Source organism: Heptranchias perlo, chromosome 31 (genome assembly GCF_035084215.1).
Source record: "Heptranchias perlo isolate sHepPer1 chromosome 31, sHepPer1.hap1, whole genome shotgun sequence".
Lineage (NCBI taxonomy): Eukaryota > Metazoa > Chordata > Chondrichthyes > Hexanchiformes > Hexanchidae > Heptranchias > Heptranchias perlo.
Window position 1 is genome coordinate 30,922,773 of NC_090355.1, and position 15,964 is coordinate 30,938,736.

Here is a 15,964-nt window from a genome sequence, read left to right on the forward strand (position 1 = left end):
TTTCTGCCGGGGTTTACCCGACCTCCCGCCATAACTTTGGAGAATTCCGGATTTCTACTACCCTTTGAGCGAAAAAGTGCTTCCTGATTTCCCTCCTAAATGGCCTGGCTCTAATTTCAAATGACACCCCCTCCTTCTTGATTCCCTCTCCAGAGGAAATAATTTCTCTGTAACTACCCTATCGAATCCTTTTGTCATTTTAAACACCTCCACCCGATCATCCCTCAATCTTCTGTACTCCAGGGAATACAAGCCAAGTTTATGCAACCTGTCCTCATAATTTAACCCTCTAAGCCCTGGCACACATTACAATAAAACAATTGTGTTACAAAATACCATGCTCATGAATTTATATGTTTCAAGTCATCATGGCAAATTGGTAAAATAATTTTAAAAATTTAAGCCACAGTGAAAGTAACATTGAAACTGTGTGCAATAAAGTTGGGCTTTTCACGCTTGTGTGACTGCTGTGCTCTCTCTCTCTCCCTCCCTCCTTCCCAGGGGTGTGCTCAATTACTTATTGATGGTTAATGATCCTGTTGCTGTTACCTGGACGCCTGGAGCCGGAGAAAGGTGGCGGGGATCTGCTCGAACTTCACCATAATTTATCAGTGTACAAAAAAAAAAATCTGTATTTGCTTCTATCGCAGTATCTGTCGCTGTTTTAACCCGGGAGAGGCTTTAAGGCGGTGGGCTGGCTTGTGTTTTTCGTCTTTTGCCTCGTCTCCTGCTATGTTTACTTGGAGGGTCCTCCAATGCTAGGTGCTTCTCACAGCAATGAAGTTTGCTGAACATTTGTCGGCACATCTAACGCCGGAATGGAGGAAACAGTACATCGAATACGAGGTGGGGGCTTCGGTGATTAATACTCGAAATATTTCATTGTATTTAAACTAGATCGTACCGTTATGTTCGAGCTGAACCTCATTTCATTCTATCAATGAAAGCCGACGTCGTGAGAGTTGAAACTGCAGCGAAAAGAAACTCGCTTTTAGAAATTGATTCGTTGTTGGACATCTTAAAGTTCGGTATCAAAATGTGGGGGTCGGTGTATATTGGCGACCTGTTAAACCAGACTCTGCCTATATCCCATTCAGACTTTTAACGGGAGTTTTTAGATCTGTCGTAACTTTATTTTTTTAAATTTCCAACAATGTCTTTATTAAGAGGCTTCTTTACTTCGACAGTCGTTGACGATGTTCAGCCAATCTGTCAGATTCAACTATTTTTAAAACAATTCATCGTTATTATTAGTAATTTTTTGTGGGGGCGGTGGGGGTCTCAGTCAATTGCACAGAGCTCACAGTAAGGGCTGGCATTATAGGCAAGTGTTGAGAAGGATGTATTATGGACAATGACTGGAGATCCTAGGCTCAGATGATAGCACTGTTGCTTTAAAACCAGAAGGTTGTGAATTGTGAGTCCTACTCCAGGTCTTCAGCACATAATCTAAGCTGATGCTCCAGTGCATTGTAAGAGGTGCTGTCCTTCAGAGATGCTAAACCAGGTCTCTTCTATCAGGCAGACTTTAAAGATCCTGTGGTATTAAGCAAAACAGATCAGGGTGTCCTGGGCAACATTCCTCACACAACCAACGCCCCACTAAAAACAACTGAACTAGTCACTCATCTCATTGCTGTTTGCGGGATCTTCATGTGTGCAAAATGGCTGCTGCGTTTGCCTGCATAACAACAGCTGTTTGGAGGAAGAAGGGGAGGACCAATGGATGGATGGATGCCAAGCAGGCCAAAGGTGCTCTGTGCCCATCTGCCAAAACCCACATATCGCATCTTGAGGCAGAGGTGCACACGCCTCCCTTGAGCAGAGGGAGAGTGTATGTGGAGGCTCCAATTACTAAAGGAAACTGGGACAACAGACCAGATGGCACAAATAAGACACGAAAGCCTGACTAACCCTAGTGCTGGATGCTTCCTCGGGAGCACCCCCATCGCACGCATGTCGCAGTTTCAGCGCTACAGTCCCCGCCCCCCCCGCTCACACCGTCCCTGCTCACCCCGGAGAGCCGCCTATATTGGGAAAAGGACGCTGCCCCTTTGCCATTACTGTAGGCGTCAATTTCAAAGGTGCCGCTTAAACTGTATTAAGCGGACGGGCTATTTCGGGCAGTTCTAGCAGTTGTTTGGGGGTCACTTTCTGCCCGCCCCTGCCCACTGCCCACTGCCCTTCGCCCCGCAGCACTGTTTCATTGTACTTGAATCACCCCCTTTATGTCGTGTTAATTTCTGACATTCACAAACCCGGCGCCAACAGTTCAGGAACTCTGAAATTGACCAGGGCAGCTGATAGGCAGAAACCGCCACAGGCAGTTATTATAAGAGAAGCTGATGATTATGTGGACAGAGAACGAGAGATCAATTTAGCAAACTTCACATTTCAATTTATTACTTAAATTCATAAAATTTCAATTTATTACATAGAATTTACAGCACAGAAACAGGCCATTCGGCCCAACTTGTCCATGCTGGTGTTTATGCTCCACACGGGCCTCTTCCCACGCTATTTCATCTAACCCTATCAGCATAATCTTCTATTCCTTTCTCCCTCATGTGTTTATCTAGCTTCCCCTTAAATATATCTATGCTAGTCACCTCAACTACTCCATGTAGTAGCAAGTTCCACATTCTAACCACTCTCTGGGTGAAGAAGTTTCTCCTGAATTCCCTGTTTGGATTTATTAGTGACTATCTTATATTTATGAACCCTAGTTTTGGATTCCCCCACAAGTGGAAACATCTTTTCTACATCTACCCTATCAAACCCCATCATAATTTTAAAGGCCTTTATTAGATCTCCACTCAGCCTTCTCTTTTCTAGAGTAAAGAGTCCCAACCTGTTCAGTCTTTCCTGATAGGTTATAACCTCTCAGTTCTGGTATCATCCTTGTAAATCTTTTTTTCACCTTCTCCAGTGCCTCTATCTTTTTTTGTAATATGGAGACCAGAACTGTGTACAGTACTCAGAGTGTGGTCCAACCAAGGTTCTATACAAGTTTAATATTTAAAGTGGTTCCACAGAGTGGAATTAAGACTGTGAAGCATATTATTTGTGATTACATTTGGACAAGGAGGCAGCAGCAACTCAACCTTTTCCACTTAGGGCTTTCCCCTCTTAGAGGACGTTATTAGGAACACCAATGGATTAACCGTCCACCGCGTACAGAGGGTACATCGTGTTGGCATGAATGCGCCCACTATATGCGGTAGGGACTGTACTGCACGAAAGAAGGCATAAACAGCCAGCATAGCCTGATTGGCCACAACCATCAAGATGCCACCAACTATATCTGCAGGCTCCCTGGCATCAACCTGTAGGACACTGTCTTCACAGAGCACAGGTCAGCGGTGTTGTGCCATCAGCTGTAAGGGCATCTACTGCCAACACAGCTGGCACGAAAAAGCCGACAGTGTTGGTTAGCTGCAGTTAGAATTGCAACCAGCCTGACTCCATCTCCTTGCAGGTATGTTGGAATTCTGACCTATGGGGATGGGGCCGTGGAGCAGCAAATTGGGCAATGCCCCTCACAACCACCTCCCCTTCAGCAGCATCAACCACCCTGCAATGGTGCTACTTTGATCCACACACGCCCTCAAGTCACTTGTGTGTGAGAGACTATTGTGACAGAAATGATGAAGGTCTTCTAGCTCTTTTCTCTTGCCACGTGGAAAAAAAAAGATTTTAATGAATATAATACTCCTTTAAAAATGGAGTACTTGAGGAAGTGAAGAGTGCCCAACAACAAATTGCATTTATATAGTGCCTTTAACGTAGTGAAACTTCCCAAAGCTTCGCAGGAGCTTAATCAGACAAAATTTGACATTGAACCACCAAAGGAAATATTAGGACAGGAAGAGGTAGGTTTTAAGGAGCGTCTTAAAGGAGGAGAGAGAAGGAGAGGAGGAGAGGTTTAGAGAGGGTATTCTAGAGTTTAGGGCCTAGAAGGCTGAAGACACGGACGCCAATGGTGGGGCGAAGGAAATCGGGGATGCACAAGAGGCCCGAATTGGAGGAACACCGAGTTCTCAGAAGGTTGTAGGACTGGAGGAGGTTATAGAGTTCGGGAGAGGCGAGGCCATGAAGGGATTTGAACACAAGAATGAGAATTTTAAATTTGTGGCATTGCTGGACCTGGAGCCAACGTAGGTCAGCAAGCACATGGGTGATGGGTGAACAGGATTCGGCATGAGTTAGGGTCCGGGCAGCAGCGTTTTGGATGAGCTGAAGTTCAGGAAGGGTGGAAGATGGGAGGCCAGCCAGGAGATGCACAGAAACATCTGCCAAAGCCTTTTTGTTTTTTGGGCACTGGATGGGGTCTGTGATCTATAACTAACACTCTCCTTTACAATTTGAAGCGGTAACATTGTCACCTTAATATCAAGTCCTGTCCAGATTTGATTCCCTCCTTTTGCCGCAGGTACCTCATCACAGTGAAGCCATGTGTGAGTCTAGTTAACGATGGATGCAGGGAGAGATGTGCAGGGGCTGCCACCTGTGTACAAGCCTCTGATTCTCTTCATCCCCGCGGGGAGTCATCTGGTTTCCCCTCGTCTTCTCCCTGGTCGACAGCGGAAACTTGCCACGGGTTGAATCGTAGGACAGATTCCGCATGCAATGCATTGGAGCTCCAGAGCCCTGCATCACTTATACCGAAAGATCTTTGATATTAAAATGATATTCCCTGCATCTTTTGTACTCCTGTTGAACTAATTGGAGCTCATCTCCCATTCAATTGCTACGTGGTTAGTCAGGGACACTTCGATACCAAGTAAACACTGTCCCTTTTATTGAAACAAAAAAGTGTTCAAATACATGCTTTTGACATTTTTAAGAATCTTTTACAATTAAATGCACTAGGACACAGCCACTCACTGGAGTCCAGGTGGTCGAACTGTGTGTAAAACACAAGGATATTGTCTCCGTTCTGTTTATCATTGGATGTAATGACCATTTAAGAAAATATTTGTATTAGATTTTCTGCACATGCTCTCTTCCATGATACTGTCTTGCATGATGATGAAATTACCAGTGTGACCTTGCATGACTCTAAGGACTGATGCTGGGCCTGGCTGGCTGGCAGCCATGGAGTTTGTCAGGGCCTTGGCGTCTTTTGCTGATGGAAGCACAGATTGATTTCATTGGGAGGTTCCACAAGATCGATTTAGATGAGGAAAGGCCTTTCAGCCCATTTGATCTCATCCTTTCAGAAAACCATAGGAATCATTTTCCCATTAGTCCGCCTGAAGCAGCAGACAGAGCCTCAGTTTAACAATCTCATTGAAAGACACATGCTGCACTGCAGTGGAACGTCAGCCGAGATTGTGCACTCGGGTCCCCGCTGAGTTCGAACCCTCAACCTTCTGGCTGAGGGGAGAGTGCTACCAGCCTGAGCCAACCTGACGCTAATCACAGAGTGAAGCCCAAGAAGGTTTGGCCGACATCATCTGGCTGCAGTAAAATTCTGACAGGAGAGTATCAATCATTAGGAGTGGGAAGGTGCTACAGCAACTCAAAGATCATAGAATGGTATAACACAGAAGGAGGCCATTCAGCCCGTCGTGCCTGTGCTGGATCTTTGAAAGTGCTATCCAATTCGTCCCATTCCCCTGCTCTTTCCGTATAGCCCTGAAAAATTTTTCCTTTTCAAATATATATCCAATTGCCTTTGGAAAGTTACGCTTGAATCTGCTTTTTTTTTAAAAAAAAGTTTATAAAGCACACTGTGCCCCGACTGTAACATAGCGGTGTGGAACCACAAGTGCCTTCACGCCCAGCACACAGCTAATTTAGCACAGTTGTATTGAAGCTCTTCCATCAGAGAGAGATGATGATCCACACCACTCTTGAGATAAACCTGCAGCATTACTGTCAAGGTTGGGTTAGACCTCGACCCACGCCAAGGTTTGGGTTGGTGTTGTATGGATTCATTCTTAAAAAAAAATCACGGTATATTTTTCTATTGAACAGGCTCTGAAGAAGATGCTGCATGTGGCCCAGCACCAAGCCCCAACGCCAGAAGGTAAGATGCGATTGGTGTTATTATGGGATGGAACTGCATCATCCGCTAACGCAGATGCAGCTTCCGCTAACCTGCATAGAATATCCTGACTCACACTGGCATTACTCCAGTTTCTAGTCACAGTCAGTAACCAGGGCATTAATATTTAATGCTGAAATATGATTTAATTTATATATAATGAAAGAGGGTTTAGCTTCAAGATGGTTCCAAAAACAAGGCATGTGCTGCAATGATTGATATGATTTAAAAGGTTTTTTCAAATATTTATGGCATAAAACTGCATAACACACTTTGCGATGTCTTGGCCCTAAGCTCTGGAATTCCCTCCCAGAACCTCTCCACTGCTCTCTCCTCCTTTAAAACCCTCCTTAACACCTACCTCTTTGACCAAGCTTTTGGTCACCTGTCCTAATGTCTCCTTCTTTAGCTCGGTGTCAATTTCTGTCTGATAACACTCCTGTGAAGCGCTCTTGGGATGTTTTACTATGTTAAACGTGCTTCATAAATGCAAGTTGTTGTTGTCGTTATTAAAGTATTATATAAATGCAAGTTATTGTTATTAAAGGCGCTATATAAAGGCAAATTGTTGTTGTTCTTACCTTGACTTTCAATCGTGTTGATAAAATACAGGTCAGTGATGAATAATTGAGCTTCTGGGTATGTTTCTACCAGGCAATGGCGATGCTAGAGGATTTAATTAATAATCACTTTGTACTCTGGTTGAAATATGAAATCATTCTTTCACATCAATAATTTAACAAGGCGAACTGTTGTTTCACTGTTTGCAATTACACTTTCAAAGACATCTTTACACAACCGCAGAAGGGGTAGTTAAAAGCACACTGTGGTTTGCCAGTATGAGCACACATGTAAGGGAGTTTGTGCAAGCAATATTTATTAAAATGAAACTGAAATATTAAAGTTCAGCACAGCACAAAAGTTTTGATGATCTTTTTAGAGAACTACTGGGAGAAAATACTTTTTACAAGAAAATTAAACCCGAAGAGATGGCGTGTCGCGATTTTGTCATTAATGGCGCACTAACCATTAAGAGATAACTTGACAAAATGACACAAAATCATTTTACATTAATGTTTGTGCAATGGTTCTGCTGCATTCATTATTCAGTTGGTCACGCTGTTGAAGGTGGGCCTTTAGGTGGCAGCATTAAGCTACCTGAGACATCGCTGCCGACATATTTCAAAACCCTGACAGCGTTTTTAAGCTTCTATATTTTCTTTTGCGCCAGCAAGTGACGAAAAGTCCATTCCCGACCCCTTCAAAACTATCATATGGACCCTGAAATAGGTTTCATGACAGACTGCTGCTGTTATAAATAACACGTTGATGATTAAAAGGAAATGCTGAAAATAAAGCCACAAAAAAAATAGCTGGAAGTGCACAGCGTATAGAACCAAAGAAGTTCACAGCACAGGAGGAGGCCGCTATTGGGCCCATTGTGTGAGTGTGGAAATTTCTAACCATATATTCTAAAAATACTGCACCGAAAACTCTGGAATTTAAAAAACTGTTTCAAACATTGGGTCATAGAGCATATAGTTTATGTCAAATAAAGCTATTACAGTGTAAGGCCTTCTAGCAAGCTCACTTGGCCAGATGCCTAATGGCCATTGCGACTGGACAATCTGGCCGAGTCCTGAAGGACATAACTGCTAGACTGGGCCTGCGGCAGGTGGTGAGCGAACCAACACGAGGGAAAAACTTACTTGACCTCGTCCTCACCAATCGACCTGTCGCAAATGCATCTGTCCATGACAGTATTGGTAGGAGTGACCACCGCACAGTCCTTGTGGAGACGAAGTCCCGTCTTCACACCAAGGACACCATCCAATGTGTTGTGTGGCATTACCACCGTGCTAAATGGGATAGATTCAGAACAGATCTAACAGCTCAAAACTGGGCATCCATGAGGCACTGTGGGCCATCAGCAGCAGCAGAATTGTATTCCAGCACAATCTGTAACCTCATGGCCCGGCATATTCCTCACTCTACCATTACCAACAAGCCAGGAGATCAACCCTGGTTAAATGAGGAGTGCAGAAGTGCATGCCAGGAGCAGCACCAGGCATACCTAAAAATGAGGTGCCAACCTGGTGAAGCTACAACTCAGGACTACATGCATGCTTAACAGCGGAAGCAACATGCTATAGACAGAGCTAAGCGATTCCACAACCAACGGATCAGATCAAAGCTCTGCAGTCCTGCCACATCCAGTCATGAATGGTGGTGGACAATTAAACAACTAACGGGAGGAGGAGGCTCTGTAAACATCCCCATCCTCAATGATGGCAGAGTCCAGCACATGAGTGCAAAAGAGAAGGCTGAAGTGTTTGCAACCATCTTCAGCCAGAAGTGCCGAGTGGATGATCCATCTCGGCCTCCTCCCGATATCCCCACCATCACAGAAGCCAGTCTTCAGCCAATTCGATTCACTCCACGTGATATTAAGAAATGTCTGAGTGCACTGGATACAGCAAAGGCTATGGGCCCCGAAAACATCCCGGCTGTAGTGCTGAAGACTTGTGCTCCAGAACTAGCCGCGCCTCTAGCCAAACTGTTCCAGTACAGCTACAACACTGGCATCCACCCGACAATGTGGAAAATTGCTCAGGTATGTCCTATCCACAAAAAGCAGGACAAATCCAATCCAGCCAATTACGGCCCCATCAGTCTGCACTCAATCATCAGCAAAGTGATGGAAGGTGTCGTCGACAGTGCTATCAAGCGGCACTTACTCACCAATAACCTGCTCACCGATGCTCAGTTTGGGTTCCACCAGGACCACTCTGCTCCAGACCTCATTACAGCCTTGGTCCAAACATGGACAAAAGAGCTGAATTCCAGAGGTGAGGTGAGAGTGACTGCCCTTGACATCAAGGCAGCATTTTGCCCGAGTGTGGCACCAAGGAGCCCGAGTAAAATTGAAGTCAATGGGAATCAGGGGGAAAACTCTCCAGTGGCTGGAGTCATACCTAGCACAAAGGAAGATGGTAATGGTTGTTGGAGGCCAATCATCTTAGCCCTAGGACATTGCTGCAGGAGTTCCTCAGGGCAGTGTCCTAGGCCCAACCATCTTCAGTTGCTTCATCAATGACCTTCCCTCCATCATAAGGTCAGAAATGGGGATGTTCGCTGATGATTGCACAGTGTTCAGTTCCATTCTCAACCCCTCAAATAATGAAGCAGTCCGAGCCCGCATGCAGCAAGATCTGGACGACATCCAGGCTTGGGCTGATAAGTGGCAAGTAACTTTCGCGCCAGACAAGTGCCAGGCAATGACCATCTCCAACAAGAGAGAGTCTAACCACCTCCCCTTGACATTCAATGGCATTACCATCGCCGAATCCCCCACCATCAACATCCTGGGGGTCACCATTGACCAGAAACTTAACTGGACCAGCCATATAAATACTGTGGCTACAAGAGCAGGTCAGAGGCTGGGTATTCTGCGGCGAGTGACTCACCTCCTGACTCCCCAAAGCCTTTCCACCATCTACAAGGCACAAGTCAGGAGTGTGATGGAATACTCTCCACTTGCCTGGATGAGTGCAGCTCCAACAACACTCAAGAAGCTCGACACCATCCAGGACAAAGCAGCCCGCTTGATTGGCACCCTATCCACCACCCTAAACATTCACTCCCTTCACCACCAGCGCACTGTGGCTGCAGTGTGTACCATCCACAGGATGCACTGCAGCAACTCACCAAGGCTTCTTCGACAGCACCTCCCAAACCCGCGACCTCTACCACCTAGAAGGACAAGAGCAGCAGGTACATGGGAACAACACCACCTGCACGTTCCCCTCCATGTCACACACCATCCTGACTTGGAAATATATCGACGTTCCTTCATCGTCGCTGGGTCAAAATCCTGGAACTCCCTTCCTAACAGCACTGTGGGAGAACCTTCACCACACGGACTGCAGCGGTTCAAGAAGGCGGCTCACCACCACCTTCTCAAGGGCAATTAGGGATGGGTAATAAATGCTGGCCTCGCCAGCGACGCCCACATCCCATGAACGAATAAAAAAAAAATCAGTCCTGCACAGCCTGGGGAGCAGGGAGGCCTAGGAGAACAGAGACTACAGAGCTGTGAGGCTTGGCGACCAGGATGGTCTGTGAAGCAGGTGGGGTTGGGGAACTTGGAGACCTGGGGAGTGTGTTGTCCAAGGAGCGGGAAGGCCAAAGATATAGTAAAGACTGGGGAGTCTGGAAACATGGAGAGCAGGGAAGCATGGGAATTAAGATGCCTGGACAGTGGGCAGTCTTGGACAGTTGAGAGGCCTGGACAGTGGGTAGGCTGAGATAGGCAGGAGAGTGGGAGGCCTGAACAGTGGGGAGAACATCTTTTTATCAATTAGATGAATATAAGTAGCTTCTGGAAAAAGGTTGCTTGAAAGCAGAGAATCTGGAGATGTTTAACATGAACCTGGTTCCTAAGGCACAGTCAGTTTGTTGGGTTAAACCAGTAATCCAGCCTGAACAAACCAACAAAACCTAGACATGGAACATGTTAGTTTTAGGTGGATGTGGTTTGTTTAATTTACTGGACTATTTTGCAAACATGAGAAAAATGGGAAATGTCATCCTTTCCAGCATGTTGTCCTTGTTGCTTATTTCATTCCAATTGTAAAACAATTATTTGTGATCGGCCCATCTGGTTACTTTGTAAGAGATGTTCTTGCCCTTCCCCCCAACATAAGAAAATGCCCCATTACCTGTTCAGTTTTCCTGTTTATTTAGCACAGTCACCTTGCGTATCGGATCAGGAAATCAACACTCATAATTATCATCGCTTTCAGGATCACAGTATGGACGCATCCCATAATATACAACATCGATAAGCACAATACATTGATTTCTGATTAGTTTGCTGCACGAGTGAGAAATGTCATTGTGGCATGTATCAGCTCTCCTATTTTTTTAATGATGAATGTCAGTGTGTAACAATGGTGCCCATCAGCTCTCCTATTTACAGTGTGATGAATGTCAGTGTGTAACACTGGTGCCCATCAGCTCTCCTATTTACAGTGTGATGAATGTCAGTTTGTAACAGTGGTACCCACCAGCTCTCCTATAGTGCCTTGTTACATATAATTGCTATTCTATCAAGCAAAACCTTTAATTATAAGTTTGTCCTTGATTCGGTACCATGCAGTACCAGTCACTACAGAAACCCCAAGTAAAAAGGGTGACATATACCCAGATGTTTTCCTTTGCTGAATTAACTTATTTTCAAGCACTCGTTATCAATTCATTAAAGTTCTCTGAAACTTTAGGAACCAGTATGCAATGGTACATCTTTAATTAGATTTACTGAAGTGATCAAACTGACCATTACTTTAAGTTTAGTCTTAGTTCAACATTTCAGTGGTCACTGCTTCTAAATTGATCTATCTGCTTAATTGGCAAAGGCTAAGGATTAACATTATAAAGGGAAATCAATGGTGATATAACACTAGTTGACTTCAGGACAGTCAGATTAAGCCTATGGAAATAAAGAGTTAAACTTCTCTGCAGCACTGACTGAGGATGGAGCCAGCTTCAGCCCAAAGAGCAGCAGACTTGAACTGAAAAGAAAACAACAGATTTAGATCTCAAATCTCAGACAAAAAAATAGGATAGTCCTGTAACTATAACTCTGTAGTTCTCCAAACTCCCTTTACTCTTGCTTTTCTCTGATGCATTTAACAGTGTTATGATGCAACCTGTGGAGTAGTTGAGGCGAATAGCACAGATGCATATAAGGGGAAGCTAAATAAGCACATGAGGGAGAAAGGAATAGAAGGATATGCTGATAGGGTGAGAGGAAGTAAGGTGGGAGGAGGCTCATGTGGAGCATAAACACCAGCATTGACCGGTTGGGCCAAATGGCCTGTTTCTGTGCTGTAAATTATATGTAATTCTATGTAACAATGCTTCCTGTGAATTCATAAGTTTGCACTAAGATCATGATACAATTAAAATCTCAGGTTTAATTCCCAATCGAATGCATATGAATTCAGCCAAATAAAGCAGCCAGCATGTGTCTAGGCTACTCATCTATAATGTAAAATAAAGAGCCAATTTCCAAATACTGTATTAGTGAAGGATAAAAGTTTTCCCAATTTCTAACATTGCTATCTTAAGTGACAGTACCACAGGTACAGTGTACAACTAAATAAGTAGAACGGTTCCAAAATTTAAAGAACCTGCAACCTTAAGGAATGCAAATCTATTAAAACAAACAGAAACCATTAGTTGATTGATTACATTATCAGTATCGTTAACTTTCACTGTGTAACACAATCCTGACATTCCTTCTCTAGCCGTCAACTGATTAGTGCCATTCGACATCTTACACTTTGCGTCCTCTGTTGTGCTACTTGATTCTTTAATATCTCATTCTCAGTTTCGAGACGGTCCCTTTCTACAGAAACCATAAGTAGCGCCATCAATCAAGCTAATCCAACTGTTCACTGTGCTGAAATCTTGTCCTGAAACTCCTGTTTCATTCTTCTTTAATTTATTAAACGGTGTTGAGCACTGTTCCAACAGATAGATAAGCACATGAGGGAGAAAGGAATAGAAGGATATGCTGAAAGGGTTAGATGAAGCAGGGTGGGAGGAGGCTCGTGTGGAGCATAAACACCAGCATAGACCTGTTGTATAGAAAGAAAAAGAAAGATAGATAGAAAGCAAGAAAGAAAGACTTGCATTTATACAGCACCTTTAACCCATTGGGATTTCCCAAAGTGCTTTACAGCCAATGAAGTATGTTTGAAGTGTAGTCACTTTTGTAATGTAGGTAGTGCGGCAGCCAATTTGTGCAAAGCAAGGTGCCACAAACAGCAAAGAACATTATTGTACAGAAAACTAAGCTCTCCCAAATACATCATCAAGAAATTATTCCCATGACTTAAAATTTCCTCCAGCACTCCTTTTACCATTATCCATCTTGTGGCTAATTCTGACTAAATATTATTTCTCCCTAGCTGTCAATTGTCCCAATCCAACAACTCCAGGGAAACCAACCTTGAATATTGGAATTACAAATTCTGTGTTCCTCTGATAGGTATCAGTGTGCAACTCTATCCTGAATGTTTCATTAGATTTGCATGTAAAAAATTGGTTTTTCTATGGAGCATGTGTCAGTGCCTTGATTAAGAAGTTAAAATCAGTAGTCATACAGTATGCGTTCTTACTCTCCTGAGCCACATTAACCAGTCCATGTAGTGGTGTTGTCAACGCGACTGAGCATGTCTGAGACCCGTTCTACAGGGCATCCTCTTCATGCATTCCTTGTACTAGTTGCCTCTCAAGGGCAATTAAGGATGGGCCTTGCCAGCGACACCCACATCCCATGAACGAATTAAAAAAACACAGAACATCTCACATCTGTACACACAGTGGTATCCCAAGATCATGCCACACATGACATCAAATACAAGCCATTCCTGTGCTGTCAGGCTATTTATCAAAAAGATCAGGGTGGGGTGGGGGAGGGGTGTCTGGAGGTCTTTGATTGTAATCTGCCCCTGCGTAGTCCCCATGTTTCAGGTAGTGGCCAGGTTATAAAATACATCTCATTGTTCAATATAGGCAAGGACACAACCACCTCCAAAAGAAAGCTATCAATTAACTAGTCTCAACTCTTTCCCGACTTTCACTGGATTGTAAATTGATTCCTGATTGATAACCTTTGGTGGTTTGGTCCCCACTGATTTATGTTTCACCAGGATGCACTCACACATCTTTTTTTTCTGATCCTGGTTATAGTTATCACAAAATTTGCCATTATCACCCATAATCACCGAAGTTAGTGATTTTAGACCCCAGTTGGTGGTGCAATTCTCTTGCTTCTACCTCATATCCTCAATCACTTCCTCTGTCCAATTTAACATGTACTATAATACAACCTTGCCATATCATTCACATGATCCCGACTTGGAAATATATCGTCGTTCCTTCATCGTCGCTGGGTCAAAATCCTGGAGCTCCCTACCTAACAGTACTGTGGGAGAACCTTCACCACACGGACTGCAGCGGTTCAAGAAGGCAGCTCACCACCACCTTCTCAAGGGCAATTAGGGATGGGCAATAAATGCCGGCCTCGCCAGCGACGCCCACATCCCATGAACGAATAAAAAAAATCATTAGCCTGGAGGAACCTTACCATCTAATAAACTATATCAGTCCCTGACAATCATTTCTTTCACAGTCTGGTCCAATGCATCATCAGTACTTTTACTTAGTTTATTATAATCTTCTTGGACCTCTTTAAAATATCACATCTATTTTAATCAGTTCTCTCCACACCCTCCCCCAGCTTCGAGCAATTTGTGTAGGAAGCTGAGAAAGAAAACTAAATGGGTTAAAACTATGTCTTTGAGAGTCTAAGCTTTACTTCGCCATCATGCTGACATTTCATGCTATTCTCCTGATGTCTGCTGAAAACAAGTAAATTATTAGCATTAAACAAAACTTGAGGCACTCAACTTGAGTCCTGAAACTTAAAAAAATTTCTAATACAGCATGATGTCCTCACATTCAACATTGCAACTTAGCAAAATTTTGATTAGTAACTATTCAAGCAGATCTGAAGATTTGATCTTAAATTCTTAACGACTTGGGAGAATAGAAGTAAGGGATTCAATACTTCTTGGCTGTGCAAACTTTGAAAAACCTTAGAGCAGTGGAGTCACCACCATAATAAGCAGTTTCAGACTTGATGTATGCAAATTTAAAGCAGCGATTTGAATGGGTTCAAATTGATTAAAAACAAGACATCATCGTGTAATTCTAACTTTGTAATTCTCTAAAACTCCCTTTTACTTTAAAAAAAACCTTTGTGCATTTATTGGTGGTATAACGTATCCTGTGGATTTATAAAACTTGCTACAATCCAATTTAATGTAAAATAAAACATGCACAAGGATAATGATACAATTAAGCCAGAATCTATTTGGTTAGAATTAAGGAATAATAGAGGAGCTATTACACTACTGAATGTATACTATAGGCCACCAATAGTGGGAAGGAGATGGAGGAGCAAATTTGCAGCCAAGTTACAGAAGATGCAACAACTGTAGAGTAGTGATAATGGGGGACTTCATTTACTCCAATATAGATTAGGATAGTAACAGCATAAAAGGCAAAGAGGGAAAGGAATTCCTGAAATGTGTACAAGAGAACTTTCTCAATTAGTCTGTTTCCAGCCCAAAGAGGAAGGAAGCAGTGCTGGATCTCGTTCCGGGAATGAAGTGGGGCAAGTGGAGCATGTTTCAGTGGGAGAGCATTTGGGGGACAGTGATCATAATATGATTAGGTTTAGAATAGTTATGGAAAAGGATAAGGTACAATCAAATGTAAAAATACTTAAGTGGAGAAGGGCTAATTTCAATGAATTCAAAAGGGATCTTGCCCAGGTGGATTAGAATCATAAATTGGTAGGCAAAACAGTAATTGAGCAACGGGAGGCCTTCAAGGAGAAGATGGTTCGGTTACAGAGTAGACACATTCCCACGAGGGGGAAAGGAAGGGGAAAAAGCTAGAACTCCCTGGATGACCAAAGATGTAGAGATTAACATGAAACAGGAAAAGGAGGCTTATGACAAATGTAAAGCTCATAATACAGTAGAGAACCAAGCTGATTACAGAAAGTACAGAGGATAGCTAAAAAAGGGAATAAGAGGGGCAAAGAGAGAGTATGAGAATAGGTTAGCGGCTAACATAAAAGGGAACCCAAAGGTCTTTCATAAACATAAAGATAGTAAAAAGGTAGTCAAAGGAAGGGTGGAGCTGATTCGGGACAAAAAAAAGAGATCTTCTTGTGGAGGCAGAGGGCATGGCTGAGGTACTAAATGAATACTTCGCATCGGTCTTCACTGGAGAAGAGGATGCTGCCAATGAAACAGTAAAGGAGGAGGT

The 15,964-nt window shown here is 43.5% G+C and overlaps 1 protein-coding gene across 1 annotated transcript in view; it reads left to right on the forward strand.

Annotated features, from left to right (window-relative positions):
- Nucleotides 1-777: 777 nt before the first annotated feature.
- LOC137300351 (xenotropic and polytropic retrovirus receptor 1 homolog) overlaps nt 778-15,964 on the forward strand; it is an 89,035-nt gene continuing 73,848 nt past the window's right edge. Inside the window, exons 1-2 of the mRNA XM_067969435.1 lie at nt 778-846; nt 5,983-6,034. Of these exons, the coding sequence (XP_067825536.1) occupies nt 778-846; nt 5,983-6,034 (121 nt within the window). The remainder of the gene's footprint in view (nt 847-5,982; nt 6,035-15,964) is intronic.